Here is a 25,735-nt window from a genome sequence, read left to right as displayed (position 1 = left end):
CAGAACGCTAAGTAAGAATTAGTGACAGGTATGCGATATTTTTATTCAATAATTTGCGTTAAGGTAGTTTTGCAATTCCACACCCATGCCTGCAGCCGGTCTCTGACATCCCTCGGGAGCATCCCGCAGTCATTCTGACCGCAGGTCCTGATCAAGGCTGGCTCAGCTGTCCAGCCCCGGTGCAGGCAGCCCCCTGTGAGGGAGCGGGGCTTTGGTTTGGCCGGCGGGCAATTCTCCCGGCAGGAAAATCAGGGAGTGTGGATGTACATCTCCAGGGCAGCTTGGCAAGAGCAAGGAGAGGCCGGCAGCCAAAGCTTGCCGTGGAGGGAAGAGCAATAACTAGTGCGGGGGAGGAAGGGTTGGTACGGCTCCAAGTACAGCACAATCCTGATTTTGGCCATTAAACATTATGGTAACTAATTGTAATTCCTCTTCTCACCATCTTCAGTTTGATGATAAATGGCATGACAAATCTTTGCAAACTTCTTTAAGTGACAGGTTCCCAGATCCTTTCTGTTCAAATGTAAGTCCAAAGTTGAAGTTCTCCTTTTCTTGGGAACGCCTGGGTTTGGTTAAACCTTCTGTATGTGCCAGTGAAAACCTGCAGGAAGACAGAGGTGCCTTTTCTGCTGTCCCTACTTCTGTGGGCTGCTGTATGCCAGGTGGGAAATTGAAGTACTTAACAATAAATGTTTGTTACTGTAACATTCAAATATTTGAATTTAATTAAGGGAGTCTTTTCACTTCGGTGTTCCTTTATTTAACTGTTTTTGTTTCTGTGGTTTTTAGATCACCACATCCTGACCAACAAAATGGTGGGAATTTATTCTGGGCTTTGTAATTTCTTGAAGTCTGAGGGATAAAAATGGATGCTTATCTCCTGTCAAACTCCTTGGAGAGCTATGAGGAAATGAGCAATAAAAGGCTCTTTGAGGCTCTTTTAACTTTAGTTTATTATCTATTATAGTTACTGATGTGTGGAAACCAACAGAGAAATTTTACATGTTTATAGTTACAAAGCCCTTAACAGCTGTAGCTATGAGCTGAACACTTACAGCTTTTTGAAATGTGTTTTTATAAATGTAACATTAAATCATCACAATTTTGTAAACCCGTCTCCTTAAGAAAATTCCTGAGATGATAATATGTGGGTTGATCTACTCAGTCAGGGCTGGTTTGTGGGTACTCACTCGCTCTTGCTCGTGTTGTAACTCCACCAAGAGAGCAACGCACGATGTGGGCTTTTTTGGGGCAGGATTGATGATGGCGAAAATGCACAAAGCAGCGCTGCATTTAGTTTCCCCTTGCTGGATGCAGTGCTGGATGGAAAACCGGGATGGGGAGAAGAAGACTGGGTGAGTCGAGGGCACTCAGCATACCGAAGGGCTCAGGACTGTGCAAACCTCTCTCCCCTCATCAGGACTGGAGGACGCAGCAAATGGCTCCACATTTCTTTATCCCTGAGGGAGCCAGATCTGGAATTTGCAGAGACTCAGCCCTTGGGGGCACTGGCCAAGCGATGACCGTGGAGAGAGCTTCCTGCCCCCAGGGTGACTGGCTTTTTATTATCATCTCCTGTTCCTCACAGGTCTTTTCATGCAATTTTAGGACAGAAGTACTCTCTTCTGTACCCTGTCCTCCTCTCTACATTTCTCTTCCCGTCTGGCTTGGGTGGACTTTTTGCGTCTAATCCTACCCACTGGAAATGGTGAAACTAATAAGCCATTTAGATCCAGTGCAAAGGACGGCACGGAGGGGGCTGTTCTCAGCCCGTACGCATTGCTGATTAATAATACCGCCAAAGGCATACATTAAAACAAACACATTGAGAATGCAGACGTGTCAACTCTTGTCTTTCGTGTAAGAAATTCATTCCCTGGCATCCAGATTGCTGCTCACTACTGCAGTGCCTGTACCGTCCGCATTTACACCGTTGCAGCCCTGGTGCGAGTGGCTGGCCAGTCTGGAAAGTCTGTTCCTCTGACAGGGACATTCCCCGGTGGCCCCCGAATGCCCCTGACATGATCCGGCATGCAGATTTATCCATCACACACTTGCATGCCTGTCCCTGGCCAAACACGAGTCCCATGCACTGGGATTCCAGTAACTCGAGAAGTCTGAGAATATGCAGCAGTAAAACAAACGTCAGCCATTCAACTTCCAAAAATTGCATTAAGCCAGAAGAGACAATGTTATTTCTGCAGGTCTGTTTTAAATCAACCCAAGTATTATTCTGGAGTCAGAGCTATAATTCAGTAAAACTTGATACAATCTTGGAAAGCCATAGAAAGCATTAGGAAATACTGCTGGGAGTTGAGACTTATAGATACTGCAAAAATCTGCATCTTAAACTAAATAAACATGCCTCTTAAATACTAATCAAGGCACACTGCAGAGGATGGTGGGTTACTTTTTCAACAAAAATCCTTAAAATTCAGAAGGCTTTGTCTGCATCTAAAAACTGAACCATTTTCCTAATGCTACTTGCAGCTGAAATATAGCATATGAGTGTATAGGAAAGACACATCCATACTGCCATGGAAGTTGGCTAAGTGGTATTGCTGATTGCCATACTTCAATGATTGTTTAGGCTACCAGTAAGGCTGACTTCCAGGATCTTCAGCTCTGCAGAGGATTTCTGAGTTTGAAGGGGTAAAGTGCAAGAGAGAGGTCTGCCCTCCCTTCAGGGGCTGCTGCTACCGCTGCTGTTTCTGTACAGAGACTCTAAGGAGCAAAGATTAAAATCATCGGTGGCATTTTTGACGAAATGTTACGGTTTTGGATTGGCTTTGCTTCCTTTATAATTTTCCTTAAATGGATCATCAATAGCTACATTCTGTACATTTTGCACAAATATGAATTGAGTTTCACCACATGCTTTACTTGAGAGGGAAGGTAGCTGATGCACAAAAGTTAAATGACTTGGCTTGCGAGAAAATCTGTTCTAGAGCTAGCAATGGAAGACGCCCAAGCTGTTTCCCACCTCTTCTGCATACATTTCTGTGTTGTCTTTCTGCCTAAATAGGAAAGGTAAAAATATAAAATAAAGCATGAAAATTTCTAGTGATACTCACTTCATAGCTTCTTTCATACAGACTCAAGATCACTTATGAGTAAGATAACCTTCTGGTGAATGTATTGTTTTCACTGAAAATTCAGGATGATTTTATTGTTGTTTTAGGCTCCATATTTTTATCATTAAAAACACAAATCTAGACACTACACAATTTTGGCCTTTTTACCAAATACTGTAATATTATGATTAGATACAGAGAAGGCTTAATGTCTTTGAGGAATCAGTATTGTTATCTTTCTTTTCCTCATCAGTTTTTTACAACGTTTATGTGACTTTTTCTCTGATTAACTCTTTTAAGATATACAGTGGCGTTGGTCAGAATATTTCCGTCAAGACTTTTTGGACAGAAAATGGCCTCTGATGATACAAGACTTTCAACGTTTGAATTTGTTCTGGCTTTTAAAAACAAAATATTAGCATATTTGAAATTAATTAATGAGCCATACTTGCTGAAGGAAACCAAAATCTGTTCACATAAAAAGTAAAAATAACTAAATCTGTGTAGGAATATCTCCTGAAAATGGCAGTGACATTTTAATCTGTCCTATTACTGACTTCATCTTCCATGATATTGTTTCCTAGAATTTGGATCCTTTGGGTTCATGTTGTACCGGTGGAGGTTCTGGCACTGAATCTAGTGAACTCATCATCCAGACCTTGTCCTGAGCCTGGAAACGTGATGCATATTTTTATTCTGACTACCAAGAGCTGTCTAAAATAGTTTCTATGGAAGTGTTTAAGACAAACTAAGGATAACAGACTCTTTGCAATGGCCAGAGCTGTCTTGTCCCATATTATTTGCAAAGCACCATTGATATCAGAAAATATCATTGTTATACGAAAAATATCATTGTTACAAGAAAAATGATCAATGTAGGACTTCAGAATTCCACAGAATTGAAAGTTGCAGTGATATTTCAAAAAATCTTATGGAAAATTAACTTGCCAGATTAATTCTATGAAATGTGTTTTTCTTAAGAGCGCTGAATGAGATGGTGTGAAGAGTTCTGGAGGTTTTGCATGCCCAGGAGTTGATAGTACATCTGTGTAAATAACCTTACCAAAAAAAGTCTAATGCGTAACTTTTGCTACTTGCCTTTCTCCTCAGGTTTGCCAGTTTGTCGTGTCTGTCAATGGCCTCAATGTTCTCCACGTGGATTACAGGACAGTGAGCAACCTCATCCTGACCGGCCCTCGAACAATTGTGATGGAAGTGATGGAAGAAATAGAGTCCTGAGAAGGAAAAAACCTTACTGGATATTTTTGTGAGAGAAATGGCGACGACCATGGAGCAGCATGACACAAGGAGGCAGAATGTTGCTGCGTCTAAATAGATGATTTTGCTTTTAGGGGAGGGGGGCTCTCTTTCATTTAACAATAATAGCACTGGTGATTATGCTAAGAAGTGGACAATAGATACCAGCAAATTTCACTAAGGACTTTCCTTTGCCCGATGGAGACAAGGTTAAAGCCTTTAGGTTGTCTGTCCAGCCATGCCTGTATCAGTCAGAACGGTTTCCCACCTAAGAGGCTGTGCAGACTTCCCTCACAGTCCACCACAGGATCAAGGCACTTCAGGAGATGAAAGAACCAAATACTGTGAGGTCAGGATGTCACAGATGGTTTGCATGACATATTTACGTTGGTAAACATCCTCCTGGTGTCCAGCTTTGTCCCAGGAGCATGTGCTGCTGCAGTTGCTCTCTCCTTGGGCCGAGGGACAGCTGACTAAATGCTGGATTGATTGCAATCAAACACAAACGAACTGCAAGTGCATGAAGAAAAGGTGTTCATTCTCTGTAGGGAATACTCTGGTATGAATGTTTGGGTTTGACTGAATACACAGATCATTCTAGAAAGAAAAATATAAGACCATGCAAATGGAAAAGTGTGCGGTACTTTTGCGAAATCTGGCCTTTGAAAATTTGTTTAGATATCTACGCGCTGGTTTAGGTGCTCAAATATAAAATCTTGATTTTTTTTTTCCCTTTTCTGTAAAGGAAAGGTGTCTCAGTCTTGTCGTTTGTCACTTTGGAGAAATTTTGGGCACCTTTATTCCTGGAAGAAAAATATTTGGCGGGTTGAAGTGGGAAATGCACAGTGTTAGCATTAGCGATGATACATCCAGATGCTCCAGTAGAGAAAGTACACTTCAAATTGAAGCAATGTACTTGAATGTACATTAAGCTTGTTAGCACTTTCCAATCATCAAATGTTTTGCAAACTATTGACTTGCCACATGAGTTGCATTTGACACTATTACTAATAAAACATTGTATTTAACTGACTCTTACTCTTTTTCAAACAGTAGGATTTCTTCGTTGATGAATTCATGAAACAAATATTTTTTAAAAATGTATATACAAATGCCATATTCTGCTGAGTTAGGTGACTCCTCAGCTCGATGGTAGTTGGGCTGCATGGGTTTTTTTTGATCTTTGAACTGAATACATACATCCTTGTCCACAAAATTATAAATATATATTGCAGACTTTCTCTGCTGTCTGAATTTTACAATTAAAGCTCGACTTTCTATATGGGCATACCACAAATCCTCCAATTACAGGGTGGGGAAAGTATTTTTTCCTAAAATAATTTTGAAATATGTTTTATATTAAAAATTGTTCTCACTAACTACATTGCTTTTGCAGTATTTTTTACTCACTTGAACACTTTTACATCAGAGATGCAGCAAGTCTTCAAAATCCCATATGCCTGCAGCTTTGTAGGTAGAAGTCCATGTGTTCTTTGTTTCTGATATAGTGTATCTGTGGTTGATTTTTCACAGTGAAAACTTCTCATATTCCACTAATATGCAGCAGTGCAGGGAGGTATAAAACTGCAACCGCTAACTTAATACTAACCAGGCACAAAAGTGTTTGGAAGATTCTTCCAAAGTGTCATTTAGTATGACAGTTGTTTATCCCTATTGTACCCCCAAAAATTTCGGTACACATATATACCCCATAGCAGATTATATTCTAGAGTTCATCTAAAATAGATAGTTCAGCCCATAATGTTATATGAGATGGTAACAACTGTCGATGGTATCCACTAAGAATGGTTGGAAAAAATCCTGTTGTCCCAGAAATGTGTCAGTATGCTACAGGTTTTTGATTTTGTGAATCCAGGAGTGCTTCCCCAAATACTTCTGTTTTCTTTTCTTTTTGGCCTGGGTTGTTTTGGTGGCTTGGTTGGTAGATAGTTTGTACCGCTTTAAAATATAAATTCTACATGTTAGGCTAGGTTAAATATTAATATGTGAAGGATTTTCTTAGCAAAATGCTAATGATTCTAATGCCATCATGGATTCTTCTGTCTTACATCTCTTGCCTTAGTTAATATTCTGCTACAAGTTCCCCGTAGCTTACAGATAATTAAGAAAGTGGGTCAGAATTTAGCTTAATAATGCATTACAGAGTGCACTTTAGACTTGAGCAAAAAGAGTGGGGATGGGGGCAGGGAGAACTCTGTGCATATCATTATGTTGCAGACTGGAGATGGCATTTTCATTTGCAAGACACATTAGTCTCTGTCACAATTTGAGCACCATTACTTGCCTGCTGTTTAATGGGGATTTCCATATTGTGTTCTCAACTTGATTGGCAATCCAGAATGTAATTAATTCTTTCCCTCTTCAATGTGACAATGGTATTCAAATTCTCTTTGCAATGAAATTTTGTATTTTGGAAAAAAGGATGCGAAGTTAACAATTAAGCTATGAAATGTATCATTTCCAATTAAATTGCAGTTTGTCTGCACATAGTGATACGTCCCCTCCGAGACATCCCATAGGAGTCAGTGTCAAACTTCCATGCACTTCAGAGGGCACAGAATTTTGAATATACCTTTCAAAATACCTTGCTTTCTGCAAAGTACCAGGGGAAATGTAAGATTATTCACAGAAGTGAGCCATTTCGAGATGCATGAATATCACAGTGTGGACTGAAGCAAGAAACCAGAAAGGAAAAAACCCCTGTCATCAGCAGTAATAACTTTATTAAAAAGATAGATAGGCATTTTTGTAAGACTTACTCTCTTGTGTGATCGCATTTTTGGTTACTATAGATCTTGTGAGATCCTCTAATAAATCTTTATGCCTTAATAACACAGATTAGTGCCACGTCTCTGCACATGTACATTTGCAAGTCATTTATAGAACATCTTCAAGCAATATAACAGTTAATTAAATTCAAGTAGCAGTTAAGCTAATTGGAGCATTAATTCAGTGCCATATTTCTCCTATTTTTCTTCTGTCATATTTCCTACAAGATACATAATTTTGATTACCTTTATCAAGATCAAATACCATGTGTATACTATTGAACGCAACTGGTTCCACGGCTAGTCCCATGGAAGGCATTTCACTCATGAAATAACGCAATAATCCACTTCAAGTGTATCAGAATTTGATTGTCTGCATTTTGGGTCTCCATAGAAGCTGAATATAAAATTGTCAGCATCGAAAAGACATAGTGGTGTCATAGCAGCATCCGCAATACCAGTGGGTCTGTCCTACTACCCTCTTCTGTGAGATTACCTTCAGGAAGAGGTTTGGGAGGAAAAAGTCATGCAGGAGGAATGTTTGTCTCAATATTTTCTTCCTTTTCTGATTATATCCTCACTAATAACTACAGAGTGCTAGAGATGTGTCAAACACTGTCCCACAATTACTGGTTTAATGGTCAGCATGTCCCCTTAGCATGGTATAGACCTCTGAGAAAATTGCCCAAGTGTAGTTCAGAGAATAACATGAGATCAGAGTTTGGGCATAGGAGTGCGGGCTGTGTTGTGCCACTTGGCCTTAGGACCAGAGAACAGTCCCCATACCGATTTGATGTACTAACATAGACATAGCCAAAGAGAGTAGTCTGAGGATTAGGAAGAAGAACGGGTGACTGACTTCTTTCTTCATCTGCACTGACAGCTATGATGCATGGAGGATTCCTTTTCCCTGTGGATGGAGACACAATGATCAGATTATGCAGTAATGCTCTAATTATTTCAGATAACATTGGGAATTAAATACTAATTTTTAATGTTAATTTTGCTAAGTAAGTATTACTCTAATTTTAGAGACAGGAAAAACTGAGACAATATGGTTTGCAAAAATGTTTGCCTAATGCAAGACAGACTGAGAAATCAAGTGTTGCAATTATGAATATTTTCTTCCCAGCACATAATTAGAACTAGACCACTTGTGTAAGTGAAAAAGCATGTGTATGTCACATGTATAAGTAAAGCTAGACCACACCACTCTTCAAACAAAGTGAGAGAACTTCTAACCTTTTACAATAAAACTGCCATTAAAGGTTTCCATATATCACACTTTTTAAATTTGTCTTTCTTTATCTGGTGAGTGATGTGGCTTATATTTTTCACTTACATGTGTTACTTATAAAAACAGAAATAGTAACTGCCAATGTAATAATTCCTTTTGAATACACACAGTTCAGAGAAAAATATCATTGATGTTCCAGAGAAGCTGAGTAATTTTAAATCATTAGATTTAACTTGTACATAAATAAATATTTACATTCATTTTTAAACTGAGCCATTAATGCAAGAGATAACCTAAGAATGCCAAAGAATGTCACAGGACTCGATGATACAATAAGTATAGATACTTAGTCTTTATACTTGCAATTCCTCTGGAAAATTCAGAAATAGCTATAACTGTCAAACTGAATGTCCTCTAGTTAGGTATCCATTCTTATATTGTCCATGGGAGCTGTGAATTGCCAGTACTGTTGAAACACAAGTTGCATAAGCACACACTTAAAATTAAATGCTTAGCTTCAAGAGCACGCATTTGAAGCAGGCACTGTACGCTAGGTAGCACAAATCATTGTATTGTCTCTTATATAAAACTGCTGCCATACACACATAGCTCTCCCATCCTATGTCACCAATTTGCAGGTGATTAGAGCCATAGGAAATTCTCCTTTTTTTTACGTGCAGCTTCTTGCTACTGTTCTTAAGGCGCTTCTACCCAGAGACTTCTACAAAATGGTCTCTAGATTGTTGTATGTGGACAACTAGGTGGCATGCAGGCCACCTCAAAGATGTGTTTACCTCGTGCCTGGGCAGCTGAACACCTCCTCTATTGGGAAATGCTCCTGCTGCTGCTGCTGCATGCACCCAAGCAGGCCAAGCTGGGGAACACTGGTCTAAAGGACAGCCCATGCCCACCAGGCTGTTTTGCCTCTACCAGTGATTTATGGACATGTTTCATTTTCTTTCCTATTCTTCTACTCCTTTTGCCATAGTTAACAATGGTCCTACTTTCTGCTTCCAGCTCAAAAATTCGTTCTTGAAGGTCTTGATGGCGCTGCTTTGTCACCCTTGCTAGTCTGTTTTTGAGTGGCTTTTTAGTGATGATGATGATCATCATCATCATCACTAGCTTTTCATAAATTAGGAGTGCTTATTTATCAAGCCTGAGATTTCAGGAAAATGGGTGAACTGGCTGCTGCTTTACTATCAAATGATAACTAACATACAAAAAAGGCTTTGAGGTAAGAGAACAAAATAAGACAAAATTACCATAGTGATGGAATAAAATTCATTCGAGGTATAAAATACCACCACACCTACTCTTAACAAAGTTTCATATGGTTCATAACACAGTATGGGCCGTAGCTTTCATGGGCTTTCTCAGATTATGGAGAGAAAAGATGACAGACCTCCAAAGAGTGTTGTTTTCCTCCCGACCTCTGGATGAGCTACCACAGACTCTCTGCTCCTTCCCTCCATCACGTCCCGGCTGGAGCACAGCCTCCCAAACATAGCCGGGCTTAGAACCACATAAACTCATGTCTTCACTGCAAACTGTAAATTATTGGAGAATTTAATCATTAGGATTTATGTTTTCCTTTTCAGGTTTTAGAGTTTCTTGTATTAAACAGAAAAAAAAAAAAATAATTTTCTCCCTCTATTCTATGCTTTTCCAGTTAGGAAATGCTCCTTTTCCCTCCTCAGGTTTGCAGTGGAACTTGTGATGAACAGAAATCATACTTTCCCATTTGTACCCAAGCATAACTCAGGGAATACTAGTTCTTACCTGCACTTCTCAGGCAAACCTCCACTGAGTCTCCCTGGGAAAATTTTACCTGGGCGAAACCTGCAATATGATGCCTATTACTAGATTGTAGCTGGAAAATACATAGTATGTACAAACCATTAGTTTTTGCAAAAAAAAATCAAGTTAGCTTGTTTTAAAATTCTTGTTGATGGTTTTAAATTAAAAGTAAAATGAGTGTTGAACCCAGAAGAGCATCCATCAGGCAGGTGCGGTGATGGGGTGTGGTATGGAAAGGTTCTGTCCTGTTGTTTCTTAGTAGCAGCACAGAGGAGAAAAATATTGTAGTTTTATGACTAAATTTACAACTTACATTCTTAACCCTGTCTTCTCAATAAGAACAAAGTTGTAGTTAATACTTTTGCATTTAAGAACATTCAAGCATAAAATGCACTAGATAAGAACATAGTAAAGATACGTTTGTTTGTGAAATATTTCCGTTTCAAATGTAACAAGCTACATGAACACAACATTTCCTTTAAAGAAACAATTTTCATTTACATGGTGAAGTGATTTAAACTTTTTTCATATCTTGGGTTTCTAAAATCTTTATAAAATATTTATATACATGTGCAAACAATGCATGCATTGACTAAAAATAAATACACATGCAGATAAGCAGGCTTGACTGAACAACCGCTTTGTCAATGGAGTCCAGCAATGGGGCTAAACTGAGCTCTTCACGTTTATTAGCAAAAGTTTAATTAGGCGTGATCTTGAGCAAAGCCTGGGAAATATTAAGTGATTCCTCTCAGAAGAAGTGCTTAGTAGTTTGCAGGATCAGGAATCCATTTAATTTCTGTTTTCAAAGTGCCCTAACAGCCTTGCTTTACCTCCGAAGTACTTCCAGAAACAAGATAAGATTTTCTTAAAAGTCATTTAAATATTGCAGATGGAACCAACTAGCTTTTATGGATTAACTTGGAAGGGAAGAAACATGAAAGTATTTAAGATCTTAATGTTACATTTTCCTGTTGCCTGTATTGTTTTATAAGCGTTGTCAGCTCAGCTGCTTTTTGAAGATAACTTACTGCACTCTTTTGTTTGTTACTGCAGTTTGGGATGTGTGTGTGCTTTGCTTGTTTTGCCAGAATCAACAAGATCCTGTTGAATATTAAAAAGATTCAATATTTCATTTTCCATTACACTCCAGCAGGCAAATCATCTATTACAAAATATGGTTAAAAGAAGCATTTACAAAAGGGTGCTAAGTTACCCTCTTAAATGTTCAATTTTCCTGATAAGATATGTAATACACTTTTAAAATTTTGTTTTATTACCCACTGTACATGTATCTGCATGATTGTATTATTGTTCATTCTCCTAAGAGATTATTTTCCAAGGGTTATTGATTCACCTTCCTTATAGCAGCATCAGTATTCCATTCCAGAGACCATTTAAATATAAATCCCTTTGACCTCATCTGCTACATAGTCACAGAAGAAAAATCTTCTCTTCTGGTTCAGTTGGAAATTGTATTTGGAAGATGAAGAGATGAAGGCACAGAAAACATTTACCTTATCTCTCGCTGATTACTGTTTCTTTTGCAAAAATCAGACCATGCTGTCTTAATGTGCAGAGCTTCAGGAAGCCACGTAACACAGGAATAAAAATGTTATAATTAAGGTCAAATTGTCCACATTTTAAAGGCTTTTTGATGATGCCCTTTTCCAGTAGTTATCATGATTAACTCCTAACAATGGGCTTGTAATTGCAAAGATGACCTTTGGCACGTGGGCTAATGCAGTGCTCTTTTCTCCGATCTGCAGATAATCTGAAAAAGCATCCCAGCAGGGTGATGGCATCTACTTCTACTTATCTAACTGGAATCTGAACTCAGAAACCAGGGGTTTGGTTCTGTTGCATACATGTAAATGTTGAGTGCCATCGAAGATGCTTTAGGGTATTTGAGACATTCTTATGGGACGGAGAGGACCCATGGGGAAGCCCATGCCCCTTGAAATCACATCTAGAGACTAAGTCCCAGAGGATGTCTTAAATACTGTAGGATACTTCAAACGGCACTAGACACCTACGTGTGAACAACTGAATGACATCCCTAATAACCACCACTTAATATCAGCTAATTCAACTGTCTTAATGCTGGTAATTTTATTGGAATTACCCAGCTGTATATTCAATTAGTGCTGTTGATGGGAAAGAACTTCCTGGCTATCCAGCCAATTCTCCGAGAAGTCATTGCACAATTTTATCATGCAGAACTGACTGTGATGATGTGCTATTATTAAATGTCCCAAGAAATGCGTCTCCTTTTCCTTTCCTCTTATGCTTTTTGTCAGGATACAAAGTGGCCTCTCACCCAAAGACAGCTTTGTTTCTGAATTATCGCCAGTCAAGGGGAACAGAGCCATTTGTCAGTTGAGCTGTAATCTGTATAAATGATCATACATAATTACTCTCTGCATGTTTTAGCAGACTCTTCCTGCTTTTTGGGTGTTACTGTTTTTAAGTTGTCCTGAAAAGTACTAATTTCATCCAGGGAGTCACAGCAAGGCAGCAACCTGCTCCCATTAGGGAAATGAGATCATAAGGAGTAGCAGCTACTGCAGCCACAGCAGATGAGAACAGAAGCAGCAGCAGCTGAGTATTTCCACTTAAACCTGAGTTTTATTCCACTGCTTGCAATATGACAGGTCTTGTAGCTCTCAGGTGTCCTGAAGTATTTATATACCTCCCATACACTTCAGTGATGGCTCTCCCTACTATGTTCCTTGCACCACAGTCACGTATCTCAGTGTTTGACATCTCAGCCCTTAGTACAAGGGTAGCTTCTGCTCGCCCCCTGTAGCAGAAGGGGGACTGAGGCAGTGTCCAAAAACGAATGAGGAATTCAAAGTGAAATTTATAGAGAATTTAGGTGCTGACATAATAAAAAAGTCCATCAAAAATACCTGTTAACCCACATAAGTGTTTAGAGGGCCATCAGTATTGAAGATCTCATCTAACGTGCTGTGACTGTATGCCTTACTAGCTGGCTTATACATCTTCATGTTCAATAGGTTTTACAACCGCCAGCACATCCTCAGGCCCCCCGCTCCCACATCCACCATTCTCCAAGTGTCACCAGATGAGCTCCTAGATCCACAGTAGGGAAGGTAAAACCCACACAGTTTAGTCATCCGGGAAGCCTGTGGAGAAGCAGAGCTGAAACTTGCTCTCTCAAGACCTTGGCCAGTTTGCTGCCCACTGGACAACCCTTCTACTCCTTGGACTTCACAGGGGAAGCAAGGCACATACCCTGTAACACAGAAAGACAGCAGTTCCCTGTATTGACTGCAACCCACGGGCTCTGTGGCTGTGGAAAAATGTTACCCTTCATGTATGTGGTGGGTTGACCCTGGCTGGACACCAGGTGCCCACCAAAGCCGCTCTATCACGCCCCTCCTCAGCCACACGGGGGAGAGAAAATGTGATGAAAGGCTCGTGGGTCGAGATAAGGACAGGGAGAGATCATTCACCAATTACCGTCACGGGCAAAAAAGACTCGACTTGGGGAAAATGAATTTAATTTATTACCAATCAAATCAGAGTAGGATAACGAGAAATGAAAACTAAATCTTAAAACACCTTCCCCCCACCCCTCCCTTCTTCCCGGGCTTAACTTCACTCCCGAGTTCTCTACCTCCTCCTCCCCAGTGGTGCAGGGGGACGGGGAATGGGGGTTGTGGTCAGCTCATCACACGTCTCTGCCGCTCCTTCCTCCCCAGGGGGAGGACTTCTCACACTCTTCCCCTGCTCCAGCGTGGGGTCCCTCCCACGGGAGACAGTCCTCCATGAACTTCTCCAACGTGAGTCCTTCCCACAGGCTGCAGTTCTTCATGAACTGCTCCAGCGTGGGTCCCTTCCACAGGGTGCAGTCCTTCAGGAACAGACTGCTCCAGCATGGGTCCCCCACAGGGTCACAAGTCCTGCCAGCAAACCTGCTCCAGCGTGGGCTCCTCTCTCCACGGGTCCACAGGTCCTGCCAGGAGCCTGCTGCAGCGCGGGCTTCCCATGGGGTCACAGCCTCCTTTGGGCATCCACCTGCTCCGGTGTGGGGTCCTCCACAGGCTGCAGGTGGATATCTGCTCCACCATGGACCTCCATGGGTTGCAGGGGGACAGCCTGCCTCACCATGGCCTTCACCACAGGCTGCAGGGGAATCTCTGATCCGGCGCCTGGAGCACCTCCTCCCCCTCCTTCTTCACTGACCTTGGTGTCTGCAGGGTTGTTTCTCTCACATATTCTCACTCCTCTCTTCTCCGGCTGTAGTTGCACAGGGTTTTTTTTCCCCCCCTTCTTAAATATGTTACCCCAGAGGTGCTACCGCTGTCACTGATGGGCTCGGTCTTGGCCAGCGGCGGGTCCATCTTGGAGCCGGCTGGCATTGGCTCTGTCGGACACAGGGGAAGCTTCTAGCAGCTTCTCATGGAAGCCACCCCTGTAGCCCCCCCACTATCAAAACCTTGCCATGCAAACCCAATACAATGTATTTTGAATCTTCTGTAGCCGTAAATTTATTTGCAACCCTGTATCTTCAGTTTTGGCAGGCTCTTGTCACCAGCGTGCCAGGTACCCATCATGTACAGTCAACCTGCAAGTCCTCTGCTCCACAGTCCTCTCCAAGCTCCTCTCCAAGCTCCCCTTCCTCCCAACCTTTCCGAGGGAGAGGCTCCCTCTGCAGCAAGCCTCAGTGCCAAACTCCGCAGGCTGCCAGCTGAGCTTGCTGAGGGCTGGATCGGGCCCTGGTCCCCAGGCGTGTGGGAGGATGTGGAGGCCAAACGGCAGGCCGCCTTGCGCAACCGGCCCCGTGCCGTGCAGCGAGAGCCATGTTTACCCAAGCAAAGCCACAAAAACAGTCTGCGGTTCCTAGAGAAGCTGGTTGTACAAAACACCCTCAATAGCACATTCAGTTCAGGGCTTGATTTGTACGGTACATTCCTGCCTATCGCTAAAAAGCAAGTGTTGGGAAGCCCACAGGCTTTTCAAAGGAATAACATCATAGCTAAATAATGAGTAGTGCTACAGATCATATAATATTTTTAGTAAAGTAAGTGGGAATTTGTAAGTAAATGACAGGTTAACATCCTTTGAACTATGACAACTCTAATATGTGGGTTTCACTCATGTAAAAAGACTGTGAATTATGAAGAGTTCAGATGTTTAATTTTACCTCCATCAATAATTCTCATTTTATTACTGACTTTAATCACATATAGAAAGCCATATAAATCTTACATGCTCGCTAGGCAAGTGAAGAAAATTAACACTAGTTTAACAAATAGTGTTGAAAATTCTTTGAGAATGCAGTTAGGCAAATGACAACAGTGAATATAAATATTTATGGTGAGCTTCTGTTTTATTTACCCACTTGAAAATTAGGAATAATTCCATTAACTGTACAAAAATGACACCTGAGAATTACACTCTGACCTTTTATTGGCAGGTTGATTTTAACAGCAGGAAGATAAAAGACAATGCATATTTAGGAAACTGTTTTGTAAATCTGAACTGGACTTGCCCACCAAATGCAGCCTTGGCTTAATATGAAATATTATTCAATGTAAGAAGTGCGGATTTCCTACGGAGAATGATTCTCTAAATCACCCTAGAAAAAAAAGACAACAAAAAAGAGAGCGGATGCTTGTTGTGGCTACTGCTAATACAGAATTATGCTGTTCCACTGATATACAAGGTGGTTATTCAGCATCTCTAAAGCATCAAGTCTTGTTCAGGCACTTATTTTAATGGGTTACTTTAAGTGTGGCACACTAGGCTCTCACCTAATCCTGTGAACCCAGAAATGAATCACGGCACTGCACTCTTATGGTGTTCATCTGTTTGTTCCTCTGTTCAGAAAATTTTATCTACCATGAAATATTTTATAAGTTCTATGAGGAAAATTTTTGAAAATGTACAGAATGTACATAGTAATCTGAACTTACTTGCCCTGTCTTGTGGTTGTAATACTTTCAGAACATGCAAAAGGCCACGGGTGGAATTTTTTTTAAAAGATAAAATATATAAAGAATGTAGCACACTGGAGAAACAAAGCTGTTCTTCACTTTTTCCAGTTATTTCTTTTTTTCTTTAGAGTGCAGGCAATAACTACCCAACTTTTTAAAACTATCAGCAGATATAATGCAAACAAAATGAACTTCAGACTGTAGAGAAGGGCAGAAACATGATTTAGGAAATGTACTTTATGCTTAACAGTTGATGTCGGTAACAAAATGCAGCGTTACTGCCTGTTCCTCTTTTACTGATACAGTACAGAAGCAGCGAATGGACAGACATCTGGATGGCTCTGCATGACCTGGTGGAGAACTGCTCAGGGACAGCTGCTGTGTGTGAGAGCTGAGCCTGAAGCTTACTGAATTTCAAAGGTGCTTACAGCTCTCTGAAATAAGCTGACCTCTTCCCTACCAAAGAGTTTCGCTCTTGATTTTAATGGAATACAGTCAAATCCCAATCACATCGCTTTTATCATTACCTAGATTCAAGTCCTCATTGTAGACTCCTACAGTTTGCATATCTTAGGTCCAGTGAAGAATTATTTTACTGAGGAAGGCTCATTGCCCCAAAACCCCACTCTCCTCCTATTCAGCTTCCCAGGCAGGGAAAGAATAGGCTGACTTCCCCATGGAGAGTTACCTGTGCTATACGGAAGACAGGGAGGCAAGTTATTCCTTTAGCTGGCATCGGGAAAAAGAATTGAACAGGGTAGAATAGGAACATGATCCATCTTGATTTAACTGATCTCCTGTCTAATCGTCTGTAGACTCAGTCTCTTACACAGGCTGATATTAGCTCTAACGAACCAGCATATGCAGAAGCAATGCGAACATACGGTTTGTTACTACAAGGACTCACATGCTTGCTTCTCAGTGCAAAAGCATTCAGAGCTTCCAGATTTTAAGGACTGATTCTTCAAGTCAAACCTTGCTAATATTTGAAGGGACAGATCGGCTGATGTCCCAAACAGCAGTAACTCCTTTCCATGTGCTGAATTATTGTTATTATTATTATTATTATTATTATTATCAATATTATGAAATGCCCAGTGGCTTAAAGCAGATGTTTTGGCTATTCTTCCAAGACCGCAAACCTTGGGACAGAGATTTTGCTTGTGCTAGATAGTGAAGAACATCTACTATTCCACCAGTGTCTCTGAAGACTGCTCTGTAAGAAACATTGCGCTCTTCAAGGCTTTATTTTCCTCAGGGCCCTGTTGTAATCTGACTTACCTTAAGCACTGTGCTAATTTAAACAGGCCCTGAACAAGCTTTTTTCTGTGAAGCGTAAGATAAAGAACATTACTGCAGGCAGTGCCAGTATTACAAGAACATTTAAACTAGCATTTATGAAGGATGCCTTCAGAAAATTAAAGATTACAATAGAGCCCAAACAATGATAATCTAAAGGAAACAGCAAAAAAAGAGATGACATGCGGATTACAGTACTTTGTCAAAAAGCCTAAGATGAAGAGTCAGTCACTAGTTAAATGAACAAATACTGGAAAATGGAGTAGCATCATGGATGGAGTGCTGCTGAACGTCCTATTTTTACCTGGGTTTTGTGAAGAACATGGATTGAAGTGATGTTCAGTGCAAGATCCAGATGCTGCAAAAACTTGCACAACTGCCTAAAATAGTCTCTGAATGTTGGGGGGGGTGGGGGGAAGGCTAACCCGAAAGCTTTTGAGATGTTATCTGCTTTTTGTGGTTGTAGACTACTGCCTCGCCTTTTTACAGCTTTCATGTTCTTTGTCACAATACCCTATAATTCTTTAAGTCATCAGATCAATCGCTTTGGAGCATAATTACTGCTGGCTATTTGTTTAAGGCTAGTATATACACTTGCTCTCCTCCTATGTAATTTCCTGTTATTTTTGGCTTTATATTTAAGGCACTTAAGTCATGTTCAATGGGAAGTGTCCAAGCACTTCCTGGGTGCATATCTGACACAGAGAGCTAGTTCTGCAACACATAAGAGCAGAACCAAAACTTTGCCTCCTTCTTCTCTTTAGCCTAACAATTCTTGGCAAATCTTGAGACAGCAAATGGCCATCTCAGTCTTAGGGACAGCTCATGGACAAGAGTCACACATACTCTTGCAGTGTAGGAACCACTCTTTAGCAGTAATCCTGAGCAGCAGTGCAGTCCATCCCATGGTAGCACCTTCTCCGTAGAGGAGCTTTATATGAGTTGGCTTTGGCTGAGTGGAACCCTTCTGCACAGAAGCTGAGTAATACAGGTCTTCACAGTTGATAATTTCTTGACTCTTACAATGTAGGCCAAAGCACAAGGACTATTAAAGTGGGTTTTTTAGCAGACACGGTACTTGAATTTGGATACACAGAAGCTAGAAAGATAGAGGTTTGTTAATACACAAAAGAGATTTTTGTCCAAGACTGCCCCCATCTGTTATTGCTTTACAACTGAAAAAAATGTTTAAAACTGCTGTAAATTCTCCTTCTCGTACCTGATAAAGTGAGATTTCCAGTATACTGGTATTTAGTACTGATATTTATTGGAATAATTAGCTGACAGTTATTTCAGCTGCTTAAATGCGCCTGAAATATAAAAATGGAAAGCATACTGAATTTGTTCAGTGAGTATTTGAGTGGGGGCAATTTTATTGAGCTGTTTGCAACAAATAAAATATTCGTATTTCTCTTGGCTCTCTCCATTCACACTTTGTATAAAATTACTCTGAAACACAGGCTATGATTTTTTACAATAACAGCTTTTTCTTCAGCAAATGCAAATCGCAGTACCATTTCTCTTTCATAAAATTTCTGCTAAGGTCAATTCAATATTTTATTTGTCGAAAGCTAACTTTGTATGTTTAACATATGTGTAAATAAATATTGGAAAACTAAGTCTACTCTTGAAAATTCCAATTGTAATGCTTAAAAATGTGTACGGGAACAAAGCACCCATCTCGGAATCTCGTCATCCACTTCAAATTCCTTAAAACAAAAGCAGCAAAGAGAACCAGGCTGTTTAAAACTGAACAAAGGAAACAGTTTAGATGAATAAAATTTGTGAGCAATATAAAGTGCTATCTTACAGGAGAGTTTTGTTCAGGTGTTTATTCAGCGGCAGAAAAACCCCTATGTTTTGTCATGCAATATTATTCTAGGAGACAACTCTAATTATTTTTCAGAGTCTAATGAACAGACATGCTTTTCTAAAAATTGCAAATTAGAAAAACTGAAAATTCATAGTTTTGCATTAATTGACAAGATGGAAAAACGGATCATTGGACAGCATTTAACAAATCTTGTTCCTCATGTCAGGAATTTTACTCTCATGGCCACGTGTACTAGAAAAGTGCTTAAAGTAGATTGAAGCAGACCAGAGGTGTAATTATAGTGTTCAAGATTGTATAGGGTAGGAGCTCAGACAAGAAGCTCAGTAGGAGACAAACAAGAAGCTCTGCTTCTTTTAGGTAATAGCTTAAGATACATGTTATTTGGAAAGGAATTCTTCTTTGTTCCAGACATCTCTTGTATTCATTACTCAAGGTATATATTACAGAGACCACCGTGGTATTGCTTCCAGCTCTTACTGGATTTAAATATTCATTTCAGCCTGGATTTCATTACAAAGAACATTACTTCTGGCACAGACAGCCAGAATCTGTAGGTCTTCTGCTTATTCAGTAAAAAATGGGGGGGGAACGCTTCCCTCACTGTGTTATGTTGTACCACTGGTGGGCTGCAACTTAATCTGCACCGCAGCGTAATCCAGTGAAAAGAAATCTGCGCTCACTTTTGCCAGCCTAATGCCGTATTTGTGCCTACCTATTTCCAGCTGCTGGTAGATCCAAACATCATAAAGTCTGGTCTTTCCTTTTTCCTGAGGATTTGCCCATCAATTGCAGTGCTCTCTCGGGCTGGTTGATGAAGTCTCAGCATGCCATCTGGGAGCAAGTGAGAGCAGTGAATACGGATTTTGCATTTTGACTGCAATGTTGTTTATCTTAACTTTAGTAATGCTTTCTCCCATAACTTCCTCATAGACACAATGATGAAGCATGGGCTAGGTAAGTGGACAGCGACAGGAACTGAAAACTGGCTGAATTGCTGGGCTCAAGGGGTTGTGATCAGCAGCATGAAGTCCAACTGGTGGTCAGACACTAGTGATGTACCCCAGGGGTTGGTTGGAGCCAACACTGTTTAACCTCTTCATTAATGAACTGGTTGATGGTGGAGAGTGCACCTTGAACAAGTTTGCAGATGGTAAAAAACTAGGAGGAGTGGCTGATACACCAGAGGGTTGTGCTACCATTCAGAGTGTCCTCAGCAGGCTGGAGAAATGGTGAAACAGGAACCTCATGAAGTTCAGCAAAGGGAAGTGCAAGGTCCTGCCCTTGGACCCCAGGCACCAGTACACACTGGTGGATGACTGGCTGGAAAGCAGCTTTACAGGAAAGGCTCCGGGGGTCCTGGTGGACAAGTTGACCATGAGCCAGCAATGTGCAGCAAAGGCCAACAGCCTCCTGGCCTGCATGGGGAAGAGCATTGCCAGCAGGTTGAGGGAGGTGATCCTTACCCTCCACTCAGTCCTGGTGAGGCTGCATCTGGATGTTGGGTCAAGTGCTGGACTCCTCAGCACAAGACAGACATGGACTTATTGGACTGAGTCCAGTGAAGGGCCATTTAGATGATTAAGGGCTTGGAGCATCTTTCATAAAGAGCAGAGGCTGAGCGAGCTGGGACTGTTCAGCCTAGAGAAGAGAAGGCTCAGGGAGATCCTATCCATATGGATAAATAACTGATGGGAGGGAATGAAGAAGAGGGAGCCAGACTCTTCTCATTGGTGCCAAGCAACAGGGTGAAAGGAAATGGAAACAAATTGAAACACATAAATTCCATCTGAACACAAGAAAACATTGGGTTTTGGTCTGGTTATTTTTTTACTGTGAAGGTGGTCAAACACTGGAGTAGGTTGGCCAGAGAGGTTGTGTAGTCTCCGTTCCTGGAGATACTCATACCTCAACTTGATGTGGCCCTGGCCAACCTGCTCTAGCTGACCCTCCTTGAACAGGGTGGGTTGGACTAGGTGATCTCCAGAGGTGCCTTCCAAGCTCAATGATTCTGTGATCCTGTGTAATGCTCATGGGTCCAGAACATTGCCGAGCAGGAGACCAGGAAACTCCTCCTGCTCCTCGCAGCCTGAGGGAGAATGAGTACACGTGAGGCCCCCCTGTCCAGTGAGGTAAGGTGGGTTCCTACCGTGTGAGCACATATGCACATCGGAGAGGATAACATCACTTCTCCGGTGGACTGCCTTTTCACTGCAGCTGTGAGGAGGCTGTGGGTGCAGGAATTAGCGTCTTGCGGCTCCAGTTTTTCAGCAGGCTGCACTCAGCCTCCCTGCTGCTCAAGGACTAAAACGTGTGGCTGAACTCCCTCCCTAAATCGATCTGGATAAGCTACACTTGTCAGAGGCTAAGAAGAGGGAGCTTAGCTCCTGGACATGTCTCCAGGCTCATACAGCTATGTCTGTTCCTCAGCATTGTCCAGAAAAGGGCTCAGCAACTAGCTCAGATGTTGAAGTGTAAACCCAGGATAGATGAATCTCACCTCACAAATCTAAGGGGATCTAATTTGACTGCAGAATGAAAAACCAACTTTATGAAACATTAAACTCTTCATTCTTCCCATTACCTTCTGGAACCCTCATACTGAGATATGAACGGAAAAATACATGACCGAGAAATATTTGTATTTTTCCATCTCCCTATGCTCCCTTTGCACAGTTTTGCTCTCTTTCCTGCATGTTTAGAGGAGCAGGACCAACCCTAAACATGAACAGTTACACTTCAATGGCCATGGCATCAATCTGGCTTCCTACATATCCCTTTCACTTACCTCATTATGTGTAATAAATTTCAGATGAATAAACCTAGCAGCTCACTAAAGTGCTGACAGCACTGAAATCTTCTAAAAAGTATCAAGGAAATGAAAATGACTCATCAGACATGCCAACGGATAACGAAGCAAAGCTGGACTACTCTGGCAGTTCCTGCCTAAAAATAGAGCTGTAGAAAGCCACATTTGTGGGGTTGATAACAGAGAAACAGCTGTAGCACAAAGAAAGTGACTAGAAAAAAATATTTCACAAAAAATAGCTACCCTTTCAGAATTCATTTCACTGCATATTCATATCACAAAATAACTGTGAAATTGTTTTACTACTGAAGACAAACTTTAAAAAGCAAGCATCGCTAATATGTTAAAGGTGGTTTATCACAATTGCATTTTTTATTAAAATATTTTTTCTGTATTTTTAATTTGGGAAGAACATAGTCCTAAGTCCTTCTCCGATCTTTCAGCACATGACTTCATAAATCACTTAATTATCGCAAGTGGTGACAGACTGACCTTGGCAAACCACCTTCCAAAGAGCATTGTATGTACCGTCATATTTAATAAGAATTACAGAATTTAAAGCAAAAGTCACCTCTGCTTTACCTCAAGTATTACCTCTGTCTTTGTGTTCTTCAGTTCCTTTAGTAGCAAAAAAAAAAAGAAATTTCTAGGAATTGTTGTTAGGCCTAGGGACTAGTTCAAGTCACGCAAATATGGACATCCATAGTCAAAATCTTTGAATGCGACTGGAGTTTTTGGATGCTAGGGGAAAGAAGGCATTTAAAAATGTACTTCTCTTTGTAAGATGTATTAGTTTAGGACATAAAAACACTAGTCACCTTTAAAAACATCATTGTAATAAAAGAATACAAGACTTGATTAGTTTTTAATTATTTGCAATTTAAAAATATCCCCCAAACTTGATATTCTTATTTCCCAAAAGTCTTGTGAAAAATGGCACCACAATTAACATTGCATTTGTTAATATATCAGAAAAAGTAAGAAAAATATTCAAAGTATATCTTAAAAAGCAGAAAATATTCTAAAAAGCCAAGGATTGATAATTACAGCGTAATTCTTCCCCACAGCCACCCAAAATATCCATTGTTTTGGTTTCTGTTCAATTCCCACAAACATTGCTGTCGGTGATTCATTACTTGGTTCAGTCGTACCATTAGATATTCAGCCCAGCTCACTTTGAGCTCACCAGCCTGCGCTAATTCTATTCTTTGTGGCACTGGCCTTGGATTAGTGGAATTGTTTCCAGCTGTTTTCAATATTATTCTCATGTAATCCTATTTATACAAATTTTGTGGGATCTATACTAGCCAAGCAAAGGATGGTCAATATCTTGTTGGTTTGAATACTTTTAAAATGTGGTGGCTGTAAATCGTGGTTGCTCTTTTGAAATCACCGAGGCTTGGCCAATTCAAAACAGTGGAAGGTAAATTCATGGGGCCAATTCACGTTCAGGAAATTTCTTCTCTAAACTCTGGGGTTTTTTTTGAAGGAAGACAGGAAGGAAACATTGGTAAATCATTTGTACATTAATATTGTGCATATTGTGATCTTAGTCTATTTCCAGATGTGCAACTTATACGAACTCTTTCAGGGAAGCTTACTTTTTAACTTCTAGCTTGAACTTTTGAACAAAATGAGCTCTTCCTTGTAATTATGCAAGGAGATCTACCGTGTTTTCCAGAGGAAGCTGAGTAAAGCTCAATGGTAACAAGCATGATTCACTCTAAAAAGTAGACAAATAGTGTAAAAATAGCACTGTAAATCAGGAAAATAAACGGATATTAATAAAATCAGCTGAGTTACCCATGAAAGCATATACTTTGCATAAACTTAAAGTATTAGTTTCATTGCTGATGCAAACAGGTGATTAAAAATTAAAGTATAAAGTCATCTCAAGGCTGCAGAGAGTTACAGAATCTATTTATCGGTCAGTGGGATCCTCAAGACTTTTTACTGAGTTGCAGTACTCTGACTAGATGCAGCCACAGGATGGTGCTCATGGACTTTCCATACTACATTATAAATCCGGAAAAAAAAAAGAAAGAGTGTGGGGGGGGAGCCAGACTCTCCCTTTGGCAGGCTGTTCCTTGTCCTGCCCTGAAATACATGAGCCAGCAAGCAGTCGTGGATTAGGCTGATTTATCTCTCTACATTTACTGAATCCTCAAGGGCATTGCAAATAGACCTATCCATCTGCTTCCTTGTCTTCTGGATGCTATTGTTTAGCTAAATACATAAATTAGGGTCTGAAAAGGTACAAAAGGTATCACATTTAGCATCAATGAGCTGAACATCTTATTGCCTCAGAGGAATCGTTAGTCTTGCAAGCTACTCTCTTCTTGACTGGTACAAAGTGTTAGCCATTGCACACAGCTGGCAGTACAGTAGAATAGCTGTGGAGGACAGGATCTCCCAGATTCCTAGAGCTGGGAGATGCTTTTTAGATCTAGGAACACTTTTTAACCTTTGCTATAGAAAACAACTGGACTTAAAGAGTTTCTCTAAAGCTCAAACACTTCTGCAGTTTCAGTGGAAAGATATCTGTGCACTGTGACTTTGGACGAGAGTCTGCAGGACTGGGAATCCTATTCAGCAACAGAAGGTCCCGCCTTACAGAGTTCAGTCACAGTCATCTCCCTGAGACTTGCTGCCTTCCCCTTCCCTAGAAGGGGCTCCTACTTACATTAAGAAAGGGATGCACATCTCTGTTTCACCTACGCCTGTTGTTTCCTAACTGCAGTCCTTCAGTGATGTCATTTGTAATTTTATACAGATGATCAGGCACGTTGTTATGAATATTTTCATTCACCTCTTAAATTCTTGGGACTTACAAACTTCGTGAGTAGTAGCCTTAATTGTAAATTCAGTAGGGAATCCCATAGGGCAACTCATTTCTATATGACTCTAGATTCTGCAATTTCACATCCCCATTGCAGTGTCTATGCATATGGCAAAAACGTACATATGTACTACGACGCTTTTAATCAAGGTTTATACTAAGCCAGACAAGTGCTGGAACACTTTAATATAAATATTTCCCCGATGAATCATTAATCCACACATCGCAATACCTGACACTGGGGGATACTTGCATTCCAAGCCGTACTGCAGAGTAGGCACCTTCTAAATCATTTCAAACGAAGTGAACGAGGAACTTCGGGGAGAGGAAAATGAGTTAAAAGGTAGCAAAAAGTTTCCAGAAGAAAGAGAACACTGAAAAGCACCGCACCTGCACATGCAACGCTGCCTGAAATCCCCCCTCCACCCCGGAGCCCACCCCGGCCCTGCCTCCCCGCGCACCTGGCCGCGCCCCCGCCGCGGAGGTCGGGCTCGGGGGCGGAGGGTTGGATCTCAGGCATCGCTCATGCCTCTTTTTTTTCCCCCCTTCCTTCCACCTTCTGCTCTATAATTGCCCGCCTCCTTTCGCTACCCTTTCGCCTTATCAGATGCGGCGCAGCGAGGCGAAGAGCGGCCAGAGGGGAGGGAAGCGGCTCTCCCGCTGCCGCCTCAACACCCGCAGCCCCGCGTGAAAACGAGCGGCCGCACCCCCACCGGCTGCTCCCCCGCTGATGCCCGCACAGGTCGGTGTGAGCTCCGCTCCGTCTCCCTCGAGGGCTGGGGCGAGGCGGGCGGGGGGGCTGGCTCCGGGGAGTTAAAACCCGCGGGGGTCAGG

The 25,735-nt window shown here is 41.2% G+C and overlaps 2 protein-coding genes across 4 annotated transcripts in view; both read left to right on the top strand.

The window, feature by feature from the left end:
- Nucleotides 1–5,710, top strand: part of DEPTOR (DEP domain containing MTOR interacting protein) — a 75,488-nt gene extending 69,778 nt beyond the window's left edge. The window contains exon 10 of the mRNA XM_076329178.1: nt 4,185–5,710. Coding sequence (XP_076185293.1) covers nt 4,185–4,313 — 129 coding nt within the window. The 3' untranslated portion in view covers nt 4,314–5,710. The remainder of the gene's footprint in view (nt 1–4,184) is intronic.
- A 19,779-nt stretch (nt 5,711–25,489) lies between these two features.
- The window catches only part of COL14A1 (collagen type XIV alpha 1 chain), a 127,412-nt gene continuing 127,166 nt past the window's right edge, over nt 25,490–25,735 (top strand). For all 3 annotated transcript variants that reach the window (XM_076329171.1, XM_076329173.1, XM_076329174.1), the window contains exon 1: nt 25,490–25,643. The gene's annotated coding sequence lies outside the window, so the exon portion shown is untranslated. The remainder of the gene's footprint in view (nt 25,644–25,735) is intronic.

Source organism: Aptenodytes patagonicus, chromosome 2 (assembly GCF_965638725.1).
Source record: "Aptenodytes patagonicus chromosome 2, bAptPat1.pri.cur, whole genome shotgun sequence".
NCBI classification, from domain to species: Eukaryota; Metazoa; Chordata; class Aves; order Sphenisciformes; family Spheniscidae; genus Aptenodytes; species Aptenodytes patagonicus.
This window is presented reverse-complemented; position numbering and strand designations above follow the sequence as displayed.